We start from the raw sequence: 23,008 nt of genomic DNA on the forward strand, positions 1-23,008 counted from the left end.
GATAAGGAGCCCTCCTTCTTCTAGGGATCTTAATTCTTTCAAATTCATAGGCCTTTCTAGATGATTCTTGTATTTTCTAGAATTCATGAGTGGCATTCTATATGTAATATTGCACATAGGCATATTTGCTTCTGAGACCTCAGTTTCACTGTTTTCAGTTCCCAATCACAGAAATGCTTTACAATCTGGATATGATGTAGAGCATACTCTGTTCCAGCTCCATGGCATTTACAGCTGTACTGCAAGAATAAATTTTACCTAAGGTTTGTCTGCATAAGTTTGGGGTGTGGGGGTTGTTTTTTTTTTTTCTTGAGACTTGCTACTGAGCACCTAGGAAGGCTCCCATTAGATGTTGTCCCAGAGGACCTTCTAGAGTGCTCAGATATCACCTTTTTTCTGATTAGGCATTATTTTGAAATGTAAAACATTTTATAGCTTTTATAAAGCCAAAATAGCTAGAAAGTATTAAAATTATTCTTGTTCAAATGTCGTCTTAGAATAGGACTTCTGTCTTCAAATTCAGGCTTCAAACGGCTACGTATTAGTCAAAGTAAAACATGCTTGGATCAACATTTGCCCCCTTTTTTTTTTTTTTTTTTAAATCTTAGAATAGTTTTCTATTTTAAGTTATCTTACCCCATCTGCTTGCTTTTCCTGCTTATTCATGTAAGAGTTTTACTGGCAAAGAAGTTGAGTGGAGACTGAAATGACTGAATTTCTCTATATTCTCTGCTAGGATGGTTAGGAGGGATTTGGGAACTGTCCCAGCAGATGCTGCTGTTCAGAAAGAACCTGATGATACATGAAATGCATGAGCACTTAGAGTGGAATCTTAAAGAGCTGCAGCTGCTATAGAGTAAATAGACGTTTTTGATCACTTTTAGAAGTTACTCTGCTAAAAATAGCGAAACTTAATTAATCGATTCTTTAGACATCGCAAAGAATTGCTCTCTTTTTTTTTTTTATTGTTAATTTTGTAGTAAACCAAGCTGGAGAGACGCCTCTGGACACAGCAAAAAGAGCGAAAGCTGTCCAGTGTGAGGAACTGGTAAGAACCAGGGATGGGATGTTTACTTCTTTAAAGATATGATCTACTTAAGATATCATTACCACTGTATCTCAAACTTTGTATTGCTGCCAGCTGGCTGTATACTGATCTGAAGGTCCTACAATATATGAATATTTTCTAACTTCAAAACACAAGTCATTTTCTTTCTAACAGTTTAAGTAAATATCTTACTTCTACTGGAATTACTTAGTTATTTTGACCAGTGTATTTGAAGACCTTAAATACTGGAGGGTTAGGTATTTGAATACAAGTTAATGCATCGTTCTAAGATATTTGGGCTTCATCACTTCAAAGGATCTTCTTAGAGACATCAGGAGTACAAAACAACCCCTGAAATATTTAACGGTTGGACTCGATCTTAAGGGTCTTTTCCAACCTTAATGATTCTATGATTCTGTGATTAAATCTGTCAAGACCTTTTAGGTCTGGATCTTTGTTTGACTTTTCCTGCTTTGGCTATTTCCAGTTTATGTACTGGGACAGATAGTTCAGAGATGGTGAAAGTAGTCTTATAAGAAGAACTGAAACAACTTGAAATTAAACCTTCTCAAAGGAGAAGGAAGCAAAAGTGTAATGTCTGTAAGTTAGGGTATCAAAAAACGTAAAACACCAGCTTTTGTGGGACTTTGTCCCTCTGCTGAACATGATCAGAGCAAAAACTTTGTGGAACTTTGAGAATGTATGAGTGATGTTAACAGATGCCACTCAAGAAAATTATTGGAGTTCAAGAAATAGAGGTGTTAGAGTTAAAGGATTTTCCCAGGTAGTCTTCTGAAGCAGTTAGCCAGGAATAAGGATTCTACATGAGACCAACAAGCTTGTTTGTTCTTAGCCCTCCAAGGTGCCTCTTACCAGCATGCATTTAGTAAGCAAGTGAATTCAAGTACTATCAAGGGATTTAAAAGTCTCAAGTAGTGTGGCAGTTTCACATTCAAGACAAAACCAGAAGAATTTATAAAACAGTTGTACCTTGCTGCTTAATTCTATTTCTCAGAACTTTTTTGCCTCATTTTGATGATCCAAGGAGGATATCTACTGTTTCTCTGCAGCTGGTAATTTTAATACCTTTTCTTTGACAATTGAAAGTTCTTGTCATGTATGTATTAATTATTGCATAATCAAGAGAGCTTCTCCTTCACAAAGCAGAATTAATTTTCCATGTTTCTGGGGATGCAAGTCAACACTTGGCTGTGGTTGATAAGGTGGTACTCTCACTGACTTCTCAATTACTCCAGCGTCTGCTGTGTAAATCCTGTTTCCAGTGTTTTGACTATTCTGTCATCTGAAAAACAGATCAGCTGTACAACACACAATTTGGTATGGATTGCTTTTTTCTAAGTAACATCTGCCATTAATGTGGACCAGCTGATCGTGTTGTAGAACAAACAAAAACAAGTGGATGTTATCAGTGAGCTTATCTAGCACTTAATCGTTTTAATTATTGTAATTGAAATTCCGCTAATACCTCACAGATTATTTCCATTAACTGTAGTAAAGCATTTATGCCTTTTCTCTTTTTTTCATTTTTGAAGGGGAAGACTATTTCTGCATTTCTCTCAAAAGTGGCAGTGAGATAAGGTTAAGACTAAAAAAGAAATATGAGTGAGGATATTGTTTACTATGGGCGATAAAAAAGTACAAAATAAATACCTAGATGTTTGCAATATGGTAGCTGTACTAAGCTAATTTCTGTTACATAGCTGGAGTCTTAACTGTGTAATTCAATTCAATTTCAACTCAAGTGGATTCATTAATACTTACGTAACAGATTGAAAATACTTACTTTCTTGCAAATTTTATTTTAGAAAGATGGTTAAAGGCTCTCCTGAATCGACTAGTACTAAGTAGACTACATTTCAAAGAATGTGAAGGAATAAATAATGATGGGAAATCTAAGCATTGAAAAGGAGAATTTCTCTCCTCAGAATAACCATGAACTGCAATTTTCTTTTTTTGCTGATCATTGAAGTAATAGATTTTTAAAGAATGTGAATACATTATTTGGGCAGGCAAAGCAGAGGAATTTTGTGCATAAGACATGTTGGCCTCATCCAGTGAGAGGGAGGGAAATATTTAAATAAATTATAAATACCCTTTATTCTGATTCCAACACAAGGATGGTGATTTTTGGAGGGGTAATAGTTGTATGTCCCAGAATTTATAAATAGGTTTTGCCTTTCCTTTTTGGAAAGGAGGGTTCCAGATGCATTCTGCTTTTGTGCATATACCTTCTTTTCATGTCATCTTTTCAAATGCTTGTCAAACATGGCAACTTCTACCCATTCTGAGAAAATCTTCCCTTTTTGCCTTTTAGCTGGTTTTCTATACCTCAAATCAATGAAGGGTGTTTGTGTGATGGCCCTGAAATTGTTTCTTTTTAAAGTCTGGAAAAGTTTTAAACCTTTAAATATTTCAGTTTATTGCTTGCTGTTACAAAACTAACTTCGTTGACACCAGAGGAATAGTAAATATTTTAACAAGAATTGTTATTTCTTTCAGCTTTCTCAAGCCAAGGCAGGAAAGCTAAACCCGCACGTCCATGTAGAGTATGAATGGAATCTTCGGCAGGAAGAAATTGATGAAAGTGATGATGACTTAGATGATAAGGTAAGCATGAATTACTGATATGGCTTTGCACAAAAACCATCAAAATTTCTGTTCTGTAGAAATGAATGGAAATTAGAGACTCACTTTAACCTTTTTTTTTTTTTCTTACAGTCTTTTTTTGGGGGAAATATGCTAGTTTTGAGACCTGTATTAAAGACTGCCACAGTGCTTTTTGAATACACTTTGTCAACCTAGTTATTATGGACTTGAGTTTCAAAAGTTTTGCTTTGACAAGACATACGATATAATCTAAATCAGTAAATGTAGATTACTTTGTCATTTTATCCCCTTCTGAATTCTAGCTGGAGGAAATCCAAAGCTTACATACTTATTTTTTCCATAAATTAATTAAAAACAGAGTTGTTGAATCAATTAACTGTATTTTTCAAAAACTGTGCTTTGCACTTTATTCATGGTTAAAAAAAGAAGTAATGGAAAGATAAAACTTGAGGGCATAAGATAATTGCCATCCTAGAACATGTGAAAACTTAGCTTCAGTGTCCTACTTTAGCAAGTCCGTTAATTACTCCATGCTCTGTTTCTGTAATAAATGGGAATACACCTCTCCTATTTTATATGGGTGCTGTAGAAAAAACTGCGGTGAACTTTTCATTTTCTGTGACACTTGGGACTGAAAAATTGAGAAACCCAAATAATTTACATATCCTCAAGGACAGTAGAGAACAAAATGATTATCTGTGCAAGAGCCTCAGGAGGATGACTAATGCTGTATTGGAGGTAATAGCCTGCCTGAACCAGAGCTGCAGTGAAACAGATCGTGCTCCATATGTAGCTATTAATATCCAGCAGTCAAAAATTGCTGTGTAAAATTTCTTCAAAGAACAATTATATATGTTTGAAAGAGCCGTACCACCGAATATATTGCTAGTTCAGTCAACAAATAAATCTGATGTGTCAGAAGTCATTATTTTATTTCTAATATGTATCAACAGGGTAATGTACTTGATCTTTGAGGATAAGTGTCTGGTCTCAGTAAAGAGCTATTTGAACTGAAAATTACTCTTATATTCTAAAAACTTTACTAGGCTTTTATTAATATATTATTTAGTATATTATTATTGTGTCTGCTGTTTTAAGAATAAATCTAACTTTGTATACATGATGATTTGTTAATGCAACAAGCTTTATTTTTCAGTTAGAGGGGAGGATCTTCCAGGCTGGATCGTTGAGAAAGGGAGCAATGTGCGCTTATTTGTCCAATAAAGAAAGAAATTATGCACATGTTCACCAGAATATGTTCTGTTATATTCTTTCCCAAACATATTAACTGTATTCAGTATTTAGACAGCTGTATAATATATTGTTTTTCTATTCACAGCCTAGTCCTATAAAAAAAGAAAGATCTCCAAGACCCCAAAGTTTTTGTCACTCTTCTAGCATTTCTCCCCAAGACAAATTGACTCATCCTGCATTTAGCACTCCCAGAGACAAGCAAAGACTCTCCTATGGAGCTTTTACCAATCAGATCTTTGCTTCTACAAGCACAGATTCACCCACCTCTCCAACTGCAGACGCTCCTCCTCTGCCTCCTAGAAATGCTGGCAAAGGTAAGTCTGTCTTCAAACTACGCTTGCAAGCAGTAATTTTTCTGCAGTTGTCCTTCCTTTAACCAGGTGCCTTACAATGTTTCAAGATGTACTGTGTTTTTCTTATTACATTGATGCAGTAATATGGTACAATGCACGTTCAAAACTTAAAAAAGTTTTGAACGCGACACACTTTGTAATGGACCCATTCATAACAGTGTGCAGGAATGGGTGAAAAAATAAAGTAATACTCTGCTAAATAAAAGTTGGTTCATTTTATGTAGAAATTCTGTTCATATTTTGGAGAAGCATTTTAAGCATTTACAGTCACAAAAATACAAGTGTGTTAGAAGAAGGCTGATGGTGCGTAGTGCTACACGATGATGTGCTGTGTAGTGTCTGGCAGAGGGAGTGAAGAAACAAAGCTTTGAAGGAGAGGAGATGTAAGAAGGCTCCCTCTCCCTGCAGTCAGACAGTGTGGAAAAAGAAAAATAGCAGAATGACCTGTGAAAAAAGAAAAATACCAGAATGACCTGTGAAGTGCTAAGCAGGTTGGTAGTAAAGTTTCTTCCCTCTCAGTGCATCAACACTCTCCTCTTCCATTTTGGTGAGTGCTACAGGGGTGTAAAGAACAGCAGAGAAAATACCAAGCCTATTGCCAGATAGTTAACAAGTCACTTACGCACTGAAGATCTAAACTAATCACCCGTTCTTCTCTGAGTGAAACAACCATTTTGCTCTTGTAGAATTATCCATAAAGAAGGTTTGTGCTACAGTTCAATCAATTTTGCAATCTACATTTCGTTGAAATGATTGAGGTGCTTTTTCTTCTTAGTAATAGTAGTGACACTCTTGGTAGTGCTTGACAGGGAAGAGAACTTATTTCCACATGGGACTTACTCTTGCAGCTCTAGTGGATGGTGGTTCTTTGACCTAGATAGCTATGAACTTCAAGTTTAGAGGATGTATTTATGGAACAAAACCTGTTACTTTACTATAATTTGTGCAAATCTGCTTTTTAGAACAAAGAAAAACTTTGTCTTTTCCTTTTTTTTTTACGTATTTAATTTAGAAATAGCCAAATTGTGTTTTTATGGTACACATTTTAGAGAGAACTTTAGTTGTGATGAAGGCTGCAGTACAGTTTAAGGCTTCAGCAGTTATGCTGATGCTTCCTTTTGTTAGCACTGCTATAACTTCATATGTCATTTCCTCAACTGGTAGTTAACTTCGTTATCAAAATAAATGAAGAAATGCTCTGTGACAATGTGAAAGAGTAAAATGTGAAAGAGTAAAAGGGACAGAACAGAGTGTGTTGGCATCAGATGTCTGCTTTTATGTGGTTCAGATGCTGTGCTTAAGAAGTGCTGTTCCGCTATCAGTCTTTGTCATGTACTGGCAAGTTTCAAATGAATCCTTTGGCTGTCTTTTAAACAGGTTTGTTTTTCTTTAAGAGGCAAATCAATTTTGCCAGGGTATGTGTTTTTCACGTGAGATTTCATAATCCAAGTTTCTTTATATGAGTTTCACTGGGGACTCATTTGTATTCCTTGTAACTTTGACCTTCCTGTTGGGATTACAAGAGTCTAATTTTTTCCTTCCTCTCCCCCATCTTTTTTCCATGCTCTAACAGTCAGCTACTGATTGTCCATTGTTAGACACAGCACACTGGCTTAGATGTTCCTTCAGTCTGACCCAGGATAACTTTTTTTTGTCATGAAGTTGCAAGACTTGGAAACTAATCATGAATCCCATTTCCTTAAGAAGGTTAAAGAGCTTGTATCTGTCTACGCACTGAGTAGTATGTTGTCAGCTTTCAATGGATTATAATGAACATTATTTCTTTGTCATTATATAGTGTAGCTCTCATATGGACTTATTCCGAAAATTGTCTTTTTCTCCAGGAAGGGAAATATTTACATGCAAATTTCATTCTAAGTATGTGTTCAAGTTTCAGAAATGTTAGACGTTTTCCTAGGTGTTCCTGCAGACTCCCAGATGAGTGAAGCAACACAACACCAAAGCTACTTGGAAAGAAATGAAACGTTGAGTTCTTGTGCGTTTTTATGTCAAGGATTATGCAAAAGAAATCCTTATTATATTACAACAAAATAATATTATATTATCACAAAATACAGAGAACTACTGCCTTCTAATGGTAATAGTAACAATAAGTACTTTATCAGAGTGGAAAATGCCAGATTCACAGTGTAAGTCTGAGTGAGAGGTTGAATGGGACTCCTGTTACGTTAAAGTCACTAGGCTTCTGTGCCTCAAATATGCCAAAACTTTACAGTCTGTGAGCGATGCTGCTTTTTTGGTTGATTTGCATTCAATAATATTGTAAAGTATTTAATCAGTTTTAGAAGTTTTCATTAAATACATGCCTGTGTTACATAAATAATTGAACAGACTCAAAATGACAGGGGAACAAAGTGACAAATGCATAGAGCATTCATCAGTATGGAAAAGTCACTCTAGAAGCATCATTGCAGATGCACTTGTGCTTTGTTATAAACTGTGCTACATCTTGTTATCTATCCCCCTTCCAGCTCCCAAACAGATTGTTTAAAAGAAAAATAAGCAGAGGCTCTCCACTTCCATAAGACACTGGTGACACATCTTAATTTTGAAACAGTCTGAAGTAATTTTGTTTCTGTAGCAAAAAATAATCCTTTAGAATTTATCTGCTCTTTTGAGATTAGTAGTAATAGAGTATATCCCTTACACCACAGTTTAACATACAAGCTTACTTATCAAATGCTTTTTTTTGTTAGAAAAGTTCATTTCAGCTACCTATTTGATTTAAGATTATATGAAAACATAGTATTATATTTTGCGCTAAGTTCCCTAAATAGCAAGAGTAAGAAGAGTATTGAATCTGTAATTAAATTTAAGCTTACCTTCTGTCCCCAAATGTAATCTGGTCTTTGTCCCTGCTCTGCTGAGAGGCCCCAGTAGGTACCATGGGATGCTGCTGGAATGTGCAGACAGTCTGTAGGGAGTGGATAGCTGGTGGGATCCATATGTTAGCAGAAGGCAGAGGTTTTTAAAGTTTCATAATATTTTATATCCTTTGAGACATACAGATAAAACTCTTCTCCAAATCATGTTGTATATTTAAACAAAAACACCTCCCTTTAGCCCTCTGTAAGCTGCCTTCATGCACCAGTGAAGTTCCTTGGTAGCAAGGTTCCATGGTGTTTGCTAAGATGCCACAGTGGAGTGGAAGCTATGAAGTCCGAACTTTGTGTTGGGGAAAGAACGTAAGTTTAGAGCAATTTACATAACGCGTAGCACCCTTGCCCATGGTTTTTAGTGGCTGGTGTCTAAAAATTAGTTTGATTAATTGTAAAAATTATATAGGTACAATTGTTGGAATACTTGTATATGGGGATTTTTTTTTTTTTTTAGTTTCTCCATATAGCATTATAATGTAAATTCAGATTTTCCAGTTTGATAACTTCTCAAAAAAATTCTTAAAAATGCTGGAGCAAGTTTTGTCTTTGAGTTTATTTATGTTCACGAAGCAGATAGCTGTAGTGATTTTTAAGTTACTACTACTCCGTTAGTATTTGCTATCAGTTCTGAAGTTGAAGTTTCCTGCAACAACAGCGTAAAAGATGTGCCTGTGTATCAGCTGCTCCTGTGCAAAGCCTGATGAGTGAACCTGAACTGATAATGAATATTGGCAAAGACAGTGTTATTCTACACTAAACCAGCTCATTTGTGGATTCATCTTGCTTTCTGCCGTCTCTGCTACAGCTTTAGTTAATCCTAATAGAATGAAAAGTGCAGAGTACCTTTACAGAGTATAGTAGCTGCATAAGCCAACCACTGTATGCCTTTTTCCAGTATTTTACCTAACCATATTCAGGTTCAACTTGTGTTGTCAGTCAAGTCTTTAGTGTGTAACATTCTGAAAATCATCTTTTTCATTAGTTTTTCCAGCTTACACCTGCGTTATGGCTCCAGACATCTAGCAGGTCTTCTGCCTATTGTTTTACAAAAAGCTTTCAAAAAAAAAATCAACATTTAAGTAGTTGCATGACTCAGCACGGTAGCTAAATAAACTTTTGCACAACCTTAATTGCAAATCCAATGTGAGGGCAATGTTGCTAACCAGTTTTGTAGAAGTGTTAGGCAATCTAAGCTAGGTTTCCTTAATTTTAGCCAAAAGCTAATTGATTTTTAATGGTTCTGCCTATTTCTCTCATACGGGATGAACACGGAGGTCAGGGTTGAATTTTATGTCATGAAGTTATGTTTGGATCTTCAGTACTTACAAGTTTGCATATTTTACACTCTCTTCCACAGCTCTCACGTTAGGTACGTAAACCCAAAGGCGCTTCCTTCGTGGTTCCAGTCCACTGCTGCTGCAGACACCATGGTTTTAGTTAGAATTTGGTTAGAAAGAACCTTCTTCTCCACTTGATCAGACTCAATTTCTAACCAATTAGCTTATTTGCATTTAGTAGTAAGGTCTAGAAGTTGTCTGACTGCATTGCTCACAGGATTAGAAACCTTCCCAAGTCCACTAAATCGCTTTGTTCATGTACCCACATTGTCATTTAGCTTCAGTGATTTTTGTGTCATTGGTATGCGTATCAAGGCACTACCTGGAGAGCAATCATACAGGTCTCCATTTCTGTTTTGTTAAGACTGAACAAACCAAGCATATTTCACCTTTTCTGATCAAAGAGTATTTTCAGTCTCCTGTAATTCAAGTTGTCCTTTCATCATACTAGCCCTTCTCTGTTCCTTTGCTGTTTAAATCAGCTTTCTTAAATATAAATGAGTGGAAGTGTAGGGACAGCATTAAAACCTTGCTGTTTCTGCTGGAAATACTACATCAAAACATGAAAAAATAAATAGGACAAAAGGATGATTGCATCACACTATGGCATATCAGGCATTACACAGGTAGTCTCTACTACCATTTCCAACCAGAGTCCCTAATTTAAAGTACAAATGCTTTCTTGGTCTAGAATTTTAACATTGTATATACTGTTGTATTTAATCTCATTTCTGTTACCTCAGCCTTTGTGGTCATCCAGTTTCTTCTGTTTATTTTGAATGCTTTCAGGATTCTATCTCTCTCTTGCATACATTTAAAGACTTAATCTTTTAAATATTCTTAAAAATATGTTGTACATTTTGGTTAAATAAATCCCACTCAAACTCTCTATATTTTAGTACCATAATAGGAAGGGAGGGCTGACAACTATTGATTTCACGTGGGTTTTTTATATTTGTGCATCAACCCAAAATACAACATTCTTCAATATAAATTTTGGCTCTTTTTTTTTTTAACAGGACTCTTTTTAGCATTAATTATAGAACATACTTCAGATGCTAATGTTGAATCAATGTATATTCTTAGCTTTCTCGTTCAGAGTGATTGTGATAATTTTTTCTTTAATTATGGTCTTATTTTTAGTACTAAAGATATATGATCTGAAGTGAGACAAACTGAAGAAGGCTTTTAGTAATATCTCTGCAAGAATGTCACTCATAAAAACATTAAAAATAAGTATAACAACACTTGTTAATGAAAATACTGGTTTTAATATAAATTTACTTTTCTTTGCAGTACCCGTTCTGCCATTAACTGGAATACTGGTTAATCCATATCGCTCATTAAGTGGTAAAAAATAAATACAAATGTGAGGTTTTTACACTCTAAACTCACCATTTCTTGCGTGGATGGCAACAGCTTTGCATAGTTTCACAAGTACACAAATTAATAGGTACTACACTAACTGCACAAAAGCTGAAGGGCAATGCATTATTAATTACAGAGCTTTTCTAGTTATTTAACTTAGCACAATAAATTTGAGATTATTTGGGCTATTTGCACATGAAAGCGTGATCCTTGTAATAAGAAAAAGTGATAAAAGATGACAACAGCTTTACTGAAAACAACTGCTCCCCAGCTAACTGAAGAAAAGAGAGCCCAATGGAAGCAAAATTAAAAAAATTCTAGGTCAAGATTTATTTTTTTTTTGCTTGTGTGAGGAAAATGATTTACATTAAATGGGAACTTTGCAACTATGTGAGAAATCATCAAGATGACTGTGAAGAAGAAATGGTTGGCTTGCTTTCTGCCTGGTTAGAATCACAAAATATCTTTGATCTAGAAAAGTAACTGCTCTGATTGTTATTTAGAAATGTCTGGCTAGCCTTGCATAGTTAAAAGTACCATGTAAGAATTTTTTTGAGCTTTTGTAAATATATATATATCTATCTATATACACACACACATGTAATACAAAGTATTTTGTAATAATTTTGCCGACACTTCGTACATCATCAGATCTTTGTATTAGTCCACCAGTTGTTTCCATAAACTGATTTAGGTTCCAGAATGTTTCTCACGCTCGCTTTATTCAAAGTGTGATGTGACTTTATACCTCTTTCCGAAAAGATGTTTTGAAGTTTTCCTTTATTTTCTGTTTATTTGAAAGTAAATTATTTTGTATTTCAGCCATCTAATCATTAGTGTATGACTTCTAAATTCATATTTATACCTTCCGGGAAATTAACATAGGGACAAATGCTAGGAGTCTGAAAAGGTGCACTAGTTTTAATACCTTAACACCTTTTCCCTGTAACTGCTGTAGGCCTTGTGAACTTTTGAAAGCCATGAAGTGATAAGGTTTTTCAGCTCTTCTGGAGTTGTGTTACTGGAGATGTATTACTAGTGTGAAATATAAAGTACATCCACATAACCACTTAAAGACTTTTTAATCCTACTAAATTTTATTTTTGCAGAGAAGGATTCTTCAGTTTATTGGCAATAAAAAGTACAAATTTTACTTCATGCCTGAAGCTTTATTTTTGCAATAAGCGCACAATACTATTTCAATGCATTTCCTCCACTTTTTTCCCTTGAAGCCAAGTTTGACCTGTTTGTCACCAGTGGCGGGGCTGGCGGCCGCGTTGGGCGGCGAGGCTGCAGGGCAGTGGGAGCAGCAGGACGCGAGGGGGTGGGAGGACAGAGCCTCTGCCGTGGGGGCAATTCCCGCTTGCAGACACTTTGGATGTGTGTAACTCCTTTTTGAGATGTCAGGACGAGAAAAATATTATACTGACATACTGTCTATGCTTTCTACATGCTTTAAAAATAATGTTCCTCTTAAAACTGGGTGTTAAATTTTCCTTTCCCCCTCGCCACTCCTAGATACACTCCGAGTTACTTACGGTTTATAGACCAACCTTTGATTCATATTTATTTAAGCAAACTAAAGAATTTATAACTTGTGGAAGTCTAGGGGATTGTAAGTCAAAACTGAGCATGAGAAAAGTTTTTCATTTTTGCTGGCAGAAACATTCGGTGCATCGTTTAAATTCACTTGCTTTCTTAAGCTCATGGAAGAAATTAAAATGAGAAAGGATACAAATTGGGGAACAATCTTATTAATTTGCACTAACATTGGACTGCTTGTCAATTAATAGTTTTGTAAACTTGGAAGTAAGTTGAGAGGAACAGTCGCAAAATACATGACTTGATTTACAAGAGTAAGCAATTAATGGGAAGCCAGGCCCAAAATACCTGCTGGGGTTTTGGTTGAGAGATTCTCCTGAGCAGCAAAAGGCCTTCCAGGCTTGAATCTGGAAAAGAATAGATTGAATCATTAAGTCATTATGGGCAGTTTTATTAATCTTTTCTTTGGAGTTAAGAATAAAGAAGGAAGTCACCCACTGAAAATATCTGGCAAAAGTACACGTGCTTATAGGATAACTGAAGTTACTTTTTTCAATGTTTAATGTTTCACTTAAGGAATTTTAGCAAAGATTATTCTTAACTGATTTTAGTGTTTTATGATATATAGTAATTTGGGAAGGAATGCAGACTTAGGTAATTTTCAGTCTACCTAGAGAGACTGGTAATAAATATTTTTAAAGAGGCAGCTCTAGTTCTGTGTGCAGGTGAGGGTACATGCTGATTATCAAAATGAAGATTTTTGTCTCAAATACTGTTCAAATAAGTTAGGTTTTCAAAAACAGGCAAGTCACTTCTATAGTGCTATAAAAATATGTGACGATAGACTTGAAATTTCAGGTATAAATAAACTTTGCTTTTAAAACTTTATGTCAATTTTCCGCATTTATCCAGAGCCTGTGACGGCAAAGCTCTCTTACATGCAAAACCTAGACCCCAACAACAAAACCCTTAAAGCTATTCTAACCTAATTTAGAACTAATTTAGATAAGTGTTACCAGTAATTTATTTTGGCAGTAATGGCAGCTGACTTGAGCAGTTGTCCCCTCACTGCATGTTTGCGCCCTGCACTGTCCGCTTCCTTCAGCTTCTTATTAAAGATATTTTTGAAGGTGAATGGTGAAGTTGATTAGGGAAAACCCTTGTCTTCCCTCTGGGTTATTTTGTCTTTTAATATGTATCTCTTCCCATATCCTGTAAAACATGCATTTTTTTGAGTAATACTTGTGCCAACATTGATGCAGGGGGAAATAAAGGGTTTAAGGGTAGGGGTGACTGCATAAGCTCTTATAAGCAACGCTACTGTTAAGTTTCTAATCTCAGCCTCAGAAAGGGCTTTTCTGATGTTTATTTTATGCAGACTGTATACAACAATTTGCATTGCTCTAAAAATGCATATTCTGATGTATTTAAGCCACAGGGAAAAAAAAGGGAAAATAACTACAGAAAAGCTTACAATCCTATTTTCAAAATGCAAGAAAAATTAGTAGATAGATTTCTATTTTCCCCCTCCCCCCAAGTTTATTAACAGAATTCATATGGGGTGCTCAGGAGGGGAAAAGAATTCCCACGTAACGGAACATCTAGAAAGCTATTTCATTCTGGTATAAATTAATAGTAATTTTAATCCCACATGCTAAACATTACTTAATTTTAAGATTTCATGCCTTTTTTTTTTTAACAGTGCCTAAAATTAGAAAACCTGGAGTGATTAATCCTGTATTTTTTAAACATAAGTAGACGTGTCATTCTATTGTCAAGTTGCTTATATTCCCAGAGCTAAGATGGTTAAAAATGTGGTGAACGTGTCGTTTAATCTAACAAGTGTTTTGGCATGGCTTGTCTTTTTATTTTAGTCTTTTGCTGCACTTCGCTGTGGGTCTGACTGTGAATTTTTCAGTGCTGCTTTGACGTTTATGCACATGTATTTGTAAGAAGATTGTTTGTTATTTTGCAGGCCCACCTTCAACCCTCCCTCTAAGCACTCAAACCTCTAGTGGCAGCTCCACTCTTTCCAAGAAGAGACCACCTCCCCCACCCCCAGGACACAAAAGAACCCTCTCTGACCCACCAAGCCCACTACCTCATGGACCCCAGAATAAGGGCCCAATTCCTTGGGGTGAGTTTTGAAACGCAAAACAAAAGGGCAGGGGAAAACCTTGATGATGGATGATATATGATCTTTGGCTTCTTTTACCTGGTGCTTGCTTTCCAATGATTGCAGCTTGATGTAACGTCAACTCAGATAAATCAACAGTTCTATCTTCTGTCACTCTAGCTTCCAGGCTTCTGTGTCTGAGTCTCACTTGAGAAAATTGAAAATATTCCATGCTCCCCTGGGGCCCAATTCAATCTCCTCTGCTGCCTCCCTCTCCCTACCCTAGCTGCCCAGGCTGCCCGCACCCCGGCCCCCTCATCTGCTGCATCTGCTCTGCATCTGCTGCCTCCCCCCGCTCCTGTTCTGACCAGCTCATTAATCTAGGTGGATCTTGATTTGGGGCAGATACACCTCAACGGTGTGTCTCCTGATTGTATCTCCAACGGTGCGGTTCTTCTGATTGCCAGAGGAGCTTGTTTCCTTGGGCTCTGCCAGATCTCTCCTGTGAAGTGTTCACGCCTAGCTGGTGGGGATGTGTTGTCTTAATATGTTTTGTGATGTTGTCTGTACGTATACAAAGACTGATAGGTTTGCATCTTGCTATCAGCAGAAGTTATACAGAAACAGCACTTTTTTTTTTTTTAACAGGATATCTTTCTAACAGAAGCTTTTTAGAAACTTCCAGACTACTCTTCCTCTTTTCAATAAACATTGCTCTATGCAGTCAACTTCTCCCTGTAGCTATAAATCTCAGGCCCATGTAGTTTTCTATAATTTTAGTCTTGGTGGCAGGATTTCCATAAATCTGTAAACTCTTGAGCTGGAATCCAGTGCTTACATAGGGGGATCATCCATACACTACTTAGGAGTATCCTCTCTCTGTTCTAATATAAACACAAAATTACTAGCCTAAAAAAAATTGCAAGCCTAAAAGCACCATTTTTTTCAGCAAATTGAGTTAAGTGTGGTAAATCATGGAGTACTCATGTAGAATATGTGATTTAATCTAGGATTTAATATGAAGAGAAGTATAGAGTCCAATGAAAAGCAAAGTCTTTTTCTCAAGGAATACAAATAATGGCAATCTTTTCAATTCTCTACTTTTCAGATGTCTGGGATATAGAAAAAATGGTTCCTATGTTCTGGAGTCTAACAACCCTGTACTATTTCAGAGGTAGTAAAGACATTTTGAAGAGCTTGGACTTCAAAAATGTAAAAAAGCCCAAATATTTAAGTCCAAAGCAGCACCTAAAATACCATATACTGCAATACTATAATGTAACACTAGTAGAATGGAAAGTGTGGTAAGAACAGATGCTAAGTTAGTGCCAACTTTTCTTTAAAAATACTAGGCAATGGATGAAGGAAAAGGAAAATCTGGGAAAGGTGCAGGTTGGAGTTGAAGATGAAGAACCGTACAGCAGTAGAATAGCTTTTAAAAGCAGGGCCAGAGAAGAATATTGCTTATTCTGTCTCTTTTCTGCTCTACAGTGCAGACTAAGCTTCAGTGGATGGAAGAGAGGCCTCTTCTCCCCTTTTTCTTAGCTGAGATCTGTACAAAAACTTATTTCAAAGTCCATTTGGATTTTAAGCAAGTATTAAGTTTTGTGTTTATAAAAGAGGGAGTTTCTTGTATCTGCCTTTGTGTTTTTGGTTTAAGAATATTGTTGGCTGTTCACTGCTTTCCCTTCAGGAGCTTTTTTTTTTTTTTCTGTGTTATGTTTCTTGTTACGTTGAATTTCAGCATTTGTTTTCTAATCTGTGCATTAATTGACGTTTCAAGCAGAGCAATCCTTAGTTTATGTCTAAGCAAATTAAGTTACTATTCAAAGACATTCTAAAAATGTCGTTCAGATTATTTTGGATTTCCATAGCAACCATGAGATACTTTTCCTTGCTTTATCCATAGGATCTACGTGTGAAGGGTTTGCTGTTTCTTACCCTTATTTTTCCTTTCCCCCCCCCCCCCCCCCCCCCCCCCTGCTTTTAAATACAAACATATTTTTAGCAAGGCTCAGCACGAGCCTTTTTTGCTGTTTCATTTAGACTTCAATGCACTAAGAATGGTATCTAGGCAGATAAGTCATTCTTTTGCATGGGAAGTATTTTGTGTTCTGGGATCATTAAATGTCACTTTACATCTGTTTCAGTGACAAAATTTACTAATGGTTGTTGAAGTTGGTTCTAAGATTGTTTAGACATGCTGTAATAGAAGAGGGAAGGGGGAATGATAAAGGCACTAAAATGAAGTAGTTGGTATGATTGTACCTTGGTGATGGTTAATGAAAGAGAAGCCTTCTGCTGAAGGAGTTCAGAAGCACTTGGATTTGGATTTCGCTGCCTTTTGACAGGATTGAGTATACCCAGGATCTTTTCTTTACCAACAGTTAACGTTCAGGTTATGGTAACATCCTGACTTAGTATCAGCAAAGGCTATTCTTTACGTAGGATGAAATACCAGTCCTTAGAAATTTGATGTTTTGCGAATAAAATAAAATTCATGGTGGTTTTAAAAAGATGTGCCTCACAACGCAAAGTGTAAACATTTGTGATAAATTTATTCAATACTGACCTGCAGTATCTCCTTCTATTCAGAGAAAATTGAAACACTATATTCAAAAGCAATGCCCTACAGCAGTAACTCAGCAATGTCATTCAGTCTTCCCTTGCCAGCAGATGTGAGCTACCAGTGAGTTGTTTTAAAATATGTTATATGAAAGGTCAAGTTGGATTATTACGGTCCCTGCTGCTTTTTCAGTTACAAAATTATTAATAAAGAATGATCTTTAAAATCTGTAGACATGTTGTATAGAGGATACTTGGAAGAATGTGTGCTTCGCTTTAAGTTGCACCCTCTGCTGATTATATTTCAGTTATCCTAATGATAATTCTTTTTAAACTGAGCTTTTTTCCCCTCAGGTAATGATTTGGGCCCACCTTCAACTAAGGCTGCAAACAAGTTTGAGGGGATGTCTCAGCAGTCAAGGTAAAATCTGTGTATATGAAGGCAAAGATGAAAATTTATCTAAACATAACTGATTTGTAAATTAGAAAAAAATTGCATTTCATATGAAGTAAAATCCTAGCTATGTTTCTTCGTCAGTTTTCTGCATGCCTTACTACTATACAAATACTTTGGCTTCATTGAGCCTCCTACGCTTTGTTCATAGCTGTCCATACACAATTCATCCTTTGAGCGGGATGGACAGAACAATTTGTACCAGAATCTATCTACTGCTCCTACAGATGTGCACTCTGAGCTGGGGAATGTTGCCTCAGACTGAAGTCCAGCAGGACAAAAGTTTTATTTTCGTGTCTCCTGGCATTTTGTTTTATCGGCTTCAGTGTGAGGTCCCATGCCTGTAGCTGCAGAATTGTCACTCTGGGTACAGGCTGGCATTGAAGATAGCTCTATAAGAGAGAGAATTCATCTCAGGCTTCCAGCTTAACTGTTTTCCAGTCTGTCGAGCTTATGTGCTGACATACAGTCTGTAATAACACAAACTGCTTTTAGCTCGTGGTTCATCAGGTCAGTACATTACAAGTGTCTTTTTCAATAGCTGAAGCAGTAAGGGTAGCCATACATTCCTGTCACTTAGTGTTTGTTACTCCTTTATCTGTGTTGTGATTCCAAGGTCCTGAGGTTCAAAGCATGGTAATCCTAATAAGCATATGCCTCAGGCAACATGACAGAGACCTTGCATGACGGCAAGTGTGCGTGATCAGGCCATGACTGGAGATGGATGTGTAATGTCAAACAAATCACAGGAGAGGATGCGTAGGTAGTGTTTCTGGACACTCCTCCGTCTGTGATCTGCCTTGTCAGGACAGGCAGTGGATGTGTTGTCGGTAGCACAGCTGGCTTGCCATGTTTGCCGAATCCATCCAGGTGGCACTGGGTATTCAGGGAAGAAGCACAAAGAGCTGGTGCCATACTTGATGCTTGTAAGACAAAAGGAAAAGCATGGTGCTCATGCTTGATGGCATTAGATAAAGGCCAGGGTAATTATTGAATCAAGATTGAGCTTGGCTGTTCTTTCAGTTTTGTGTCATGATATATTTTGACTCTTTAAAAAAAGCTAGGAAATCAAGATAAGTGTTTCATCATACTCATTTCGAAACATTAGCTTCAGAGACAAATAATACCAGAATCAAGGCTGTTGATGCAGAAGACTCTCTGCTCTGTTGCACATATTCTGGCAACTTCCTCACTCGTTTTTCTTTTTCCTTGTTTTTTTGAGTAATTGTTTTGAGGTGATACTGATTTTTTATTTGATTATTTATTGTTTGATTTTTATGCCTCAAATCAGTTGGCTTTCTCTTTTCTTCCACAGTCCTTTCCTATAAAAGTGACTCAGGTGTGGTTTTGGTGGAAGAAGTTTGGTGGGTTTTTATTGAAACTTGTAGTATGTTTTGCCCTCACATGCCATGTTTGCAAATTTGAGCCTGGTGTTAATTCTGAAAAAAACTGTCTACAACAGAAAGTATAGATGGAAAGTTTTGGCAATATGCAACTATCACAGATTTTTACGCTATAATTAAATTCCTCGCAATTGTCCTGTTTGTATTGTTGCTTACCACCACGAGTAGCTAACACAGCTGTAACACAGGTTGACAGAGTAAAGCATGTTGTTTTCCCACAATCAGTATTTCCTTCGAGTAGCAGAGACTTTGCCTCCTAAAGCAGCTGCAGTTTGTGTGTAACACAGTACCATACTCATGCAGTGGGCTACGAGGCATAGGCTCAGTCCTGGAAAACTTCAAACCACTGACATGAAGGACAGATTATGTTTTGAATGCTTCAGTATAATTATTTTAGAGACCAAATTTTCCTTAAAGTTCAAGATCTGCCCACTGAGCTGGTCTTTCAGCTTCACCTGTTTTCAGAGTACATTTTTGCACATACCATAGTTCATAGAATAAATCTGCCCTGTAGCATTAAAACCGTGTGGGGTTTGTATGTTGTCTTCTCTGAAAACAGTTCATGCTTAACAGCGCTTTGAGTTTCGGGATTGATCCACAGACAAGATGGCTATATGAAAGAGGCAAAATAAATTTCTATTTTTTGTATTATTATTTTTTTTTTAAATTATGGATGTGTAGAGGGGAAAAATGGGAAGGAAAAATATATTTTATAACAGTTGTAAGCACTAATAATTCACATCTGTTGATTTAGCACTGGGACTGCAAAGACTGCACTTGGCCCTAGAGTTCTTCCCAAACTACCTCAAAAAGGTAAGAGTTCTCTTTGTGGGTATTCTCATAATGATATCTTTTAGATGTGTGTGAAAGTAGATACTTGTTTTAAATATATGGATCGATACTTGTTTTAAATATATGGATCTTTTCAGCAAAAGTTTTATTTCTAAAATGCTACAAACCATGAAACTTTAGCAAAACTGAAAGGATTTTGGAAGATTGGAAAGGTTTTTATTAAACTAAAAAAATAGACCTATGGAACATAAAGAGGAAAGGAAAAAAAAAAATCATAAACTGATTGAAGCTGGAAGAGACCTCAGGAGATCAGCTGGTTCAATCCACCACTCAGAGCAGGGCTAACTTTTTGACGTGAGAGCAGGTTGCTCAAGGCTGTATCCAGTCACACATTGAGTGTCTCCATGGACCACCTCTCTGGGCTCCCATTTCTTTGACCACTCTCATTGGTAAACTCTTTTTTCTCCCTAATATCTATAAGTCCAATTGCTTGGTACCCTTGAAGTAGGTGGTGTCCATTGCCACGTTTTGGCGATCAGGGTTGCTGTCCTTATAAATAATTCGAAAAGAATCAGGTACTGTTACACGCTCACTTATATATTGGTGACAAACTTGCCGAGACCGTCATCCCAGTGAACACCTTATGGCCCTTTCTTTTTAGAAATGTTTTTTCCTAGCCTCTCTTTAAACTCATATGGCAAGTTTTATATAGTTTTTTTGAGTTCTTGCAGCAGTTGACTATAAAGTTGAAAGTAGACCTACCTTGTAGCTCTGTCTGATACAGAATCCATAAAAAATACATTACATCTGTATGAGTGATCATTGTAGAGCCTGAAGATTAGGAAATGATGCCTGTCCAAACTTCTGAAACTAGATGACTGAAATTGAGAGTGCAAATAATTTTAACAGAAAATGCAAATGTAAAACTTCAACTTCATTAAATTACAATTGTTATGATATGGTATCATCTTTTGAAAGAGACACCAATGACGCGATAGGGTACCACTGCAAAGGAAGTCAACACTTCCTTGATTTAAAATGATATAGGTGAAAATTTGAGATGGGCTCAATCCAAGCACTTTGATAAGGACTGCTATCAGTGTTTTCATATCCTTTACTTTAGCCTCAAACCAACGTGGATGATCAATGCTTGTACATTTGCCACTAGATAAGTCTAGGAGACAAAGCCATATACAAGTATCAACACAGACATTTTTTAAAATGAGGCATCTGATAGTAGCTGTACAATTTCTTTCATGGAAATTATGCAAAGTTTTCCTTTTTTGGTATAAATAACCATAAATATAGCACGGAAGTGTTGTTGCAGTAGGTGATATCCAAAGTGAGTGTTGTTGCTTTCGTAGTAAAATGTCAGGCCACCTTTTTGGCTGGTATTATATGATACTCAAGCAATGATGAATACAATAGGAAATTATTCCTTCTAGTCAAAATGTGTTGCTTTCACCATGCGTCGTAGCTTTTTTCTCCTGTCCCCCTTCATCTGCTTTAATATAGAGTTGTTTGGTTTAGGGGGTTGGGGTTTTTTTGTTGTTGTTGTGTTGGTTTGGTTTTCTTTTTAAGGTAGATTTTAGTCAAGTTTTCTTAGGGAACTTAGCAGTAGAATTGATGCATGACACGAAGAAAAAAACTATTTGAAAAGCTGTTTTCAATTTCCTTCCATAAAAACTGCAAAATACATGGGTTTAAAACTTCTCATCTTTACTAAATTGTAAATATTTACAATAATTTATTTTTTTATTAGCTTTAGTTTGAACGTCTATATTTAGACATTTATTCTATACACTGTATAGACATACATGCTCACTCGCTCTCTTCTTTAAGAGTTTACAGGTACTAATCCTGAGACTTGGTGGTTTTTTTTGTATGGAGTTCAACTGTATATGTGAATAATGGGCACTAAAGCGAATTTTCATTGCAGCCACATCAGTGGGTTGATAGGTTGTTTTGCAAAATGCATATTTTCTTATATTTAATATTTTTTCGTTTAGGTCCAAAAAGCAATCACTTTATTTCACCTTAATTACTTAATCTATAAATTGACACCTAATGGCTGTTGGATTAAGCACTCCTGGCCTCCAGGAGGAGCAATGAAATGAGACCTCAGTGAAAGAGGGTTAAGTAAAGATGTATTACCTTGCATGTGTCAAAGACTAGGAGGACATATGGACAGTGATCGGGGCCGAGTGAACATGTGGTCATCACACAATTACAGTTCTCATATGTACCTAAGTTCTTTAATATTAAGATGAGATTGTGAAAAACCATTGTTATGCTCTTTTGTTTTAGTGGCACTAAGAAAAATAGAAACCAGTCATCATCTTTCAATAGATAAATCCCATCAGCACACGGAAATGTTTCAGAAGCCCTCACTGTCCATCGATATACCACAGAAACCACAACCTGGAGACTTGCCCCCAAAGCCTCTGCCTCTGGAATTAACTCAGAAACCTCAAGTGGGAGATTTACCCCCAAAGCCTGGAGAACTACCCCCAAAGCCTCAGCTAGGAGACTTGCCACCAAAACCACAACTTGGAGACTTACCTCCAAAGCCGCAAATGAAGGACCTTCCTCCAAAACCTCAGCTAGGAGAGCTGTTGGCTAAAACTCAAGGTGGAGAAGCATCACCGAAGCCTCAGCCCTCAGAGGCAAATCAAAAATCTCACTCCTTAGATCTTTCTCCAAACGTACAATCTAGAGACACCGTCCAAAGGCAAGCATCTGAAGAGTCTAATGACATAACACATACCCTGCCAGAAACCCCTGTGCCACTTCCCAGGAAAATAAATATGGTAGGTATTATTCCAGCTAGTTGAGAGTATCCGTGGAAGGCTTTGAAGTTACTGTAGGACTACCTGTGCAAAAAAAATAACCTGCCCTTGAGCTATGCGCACAAAGCAACATAACGTTATGGGCTAGGGTGGGGAATGAGGTGCTCTTTTTGTGCTCCCAAGCAGCTTCAGCAAATGCTGGGTGTTTACAAGGCCTCTTGCATGCTGAAACAAGTACTAGTACCATAAACAGATAGCCTTAGGAGCGTGGCAGTGTATTTAGATTTATTAGGGAACCTGGGCATTTTTATCTGTGCCAGTCATAATTCTGAATTAATTGGTGGTTTTCTGTGCTGTCTTTGCTCGCTGCTTTGTATGCCTTAGATTAGGAGAATATTTATATATTTGATTTTTGTAAGCTGTACGAAGGGATGTTAGTACCTATTGTCAGTAGATAAA

General features: G+C 36.7%; 1 protein-coding gene across 2 annotated transcripts in view; it reads left to right on the forward strand.

The window, feature by feature from the left end:
- Positions 1–23,008, forward strand: part of ASAP1 (ArfGAP with SH3 domain, ankyrin repeat and PH domain 1) — a 157,562-nt gene that overhangs the window by 126,883 nt on the left and 7,671 nt on the right. For both annotated transcript variants that reach the window (XM_082325849.1, XM_082325850.1), the window contains 7 exons: positions 981–1,048; positions 3,569–3,676; positions 5,016–5,244; positions 14,406–14,567; positions 17,466–17,532; positions 19,723–19,781; positions 22,068–22,570. In XM_082325849.1, the coding sequence (XP_082181975.1) occupies positions 981–1,048; positions 3,569–3,676; positions 5,016–5,244; positions 14,406–14,567; positions 17,466–17,532; positions 19,723–19,781; positions 22,068–22,570 (1,196 nt within the window). The remainder of the gene's footprint in view (positions 1–980; positions 1,049–3,568; positions 3,677–5,015; positions 5,245–14,405; positions 14,568–17,465; positions 17,533–19,722; positions 19,782–22,067; positions 22,571–23,008) is intronic.

Source organism: Platalea leucorodia, assembly GCF_965183815.1.
Source record: "Platalea leucorodia genome assembly, chromosome: 1".
NCBI lineage: Eukaryota > Metazoa > Chordata > Aves > Pelecaniformes > Threskiornithidae > Platalea > Platalea leucorodia.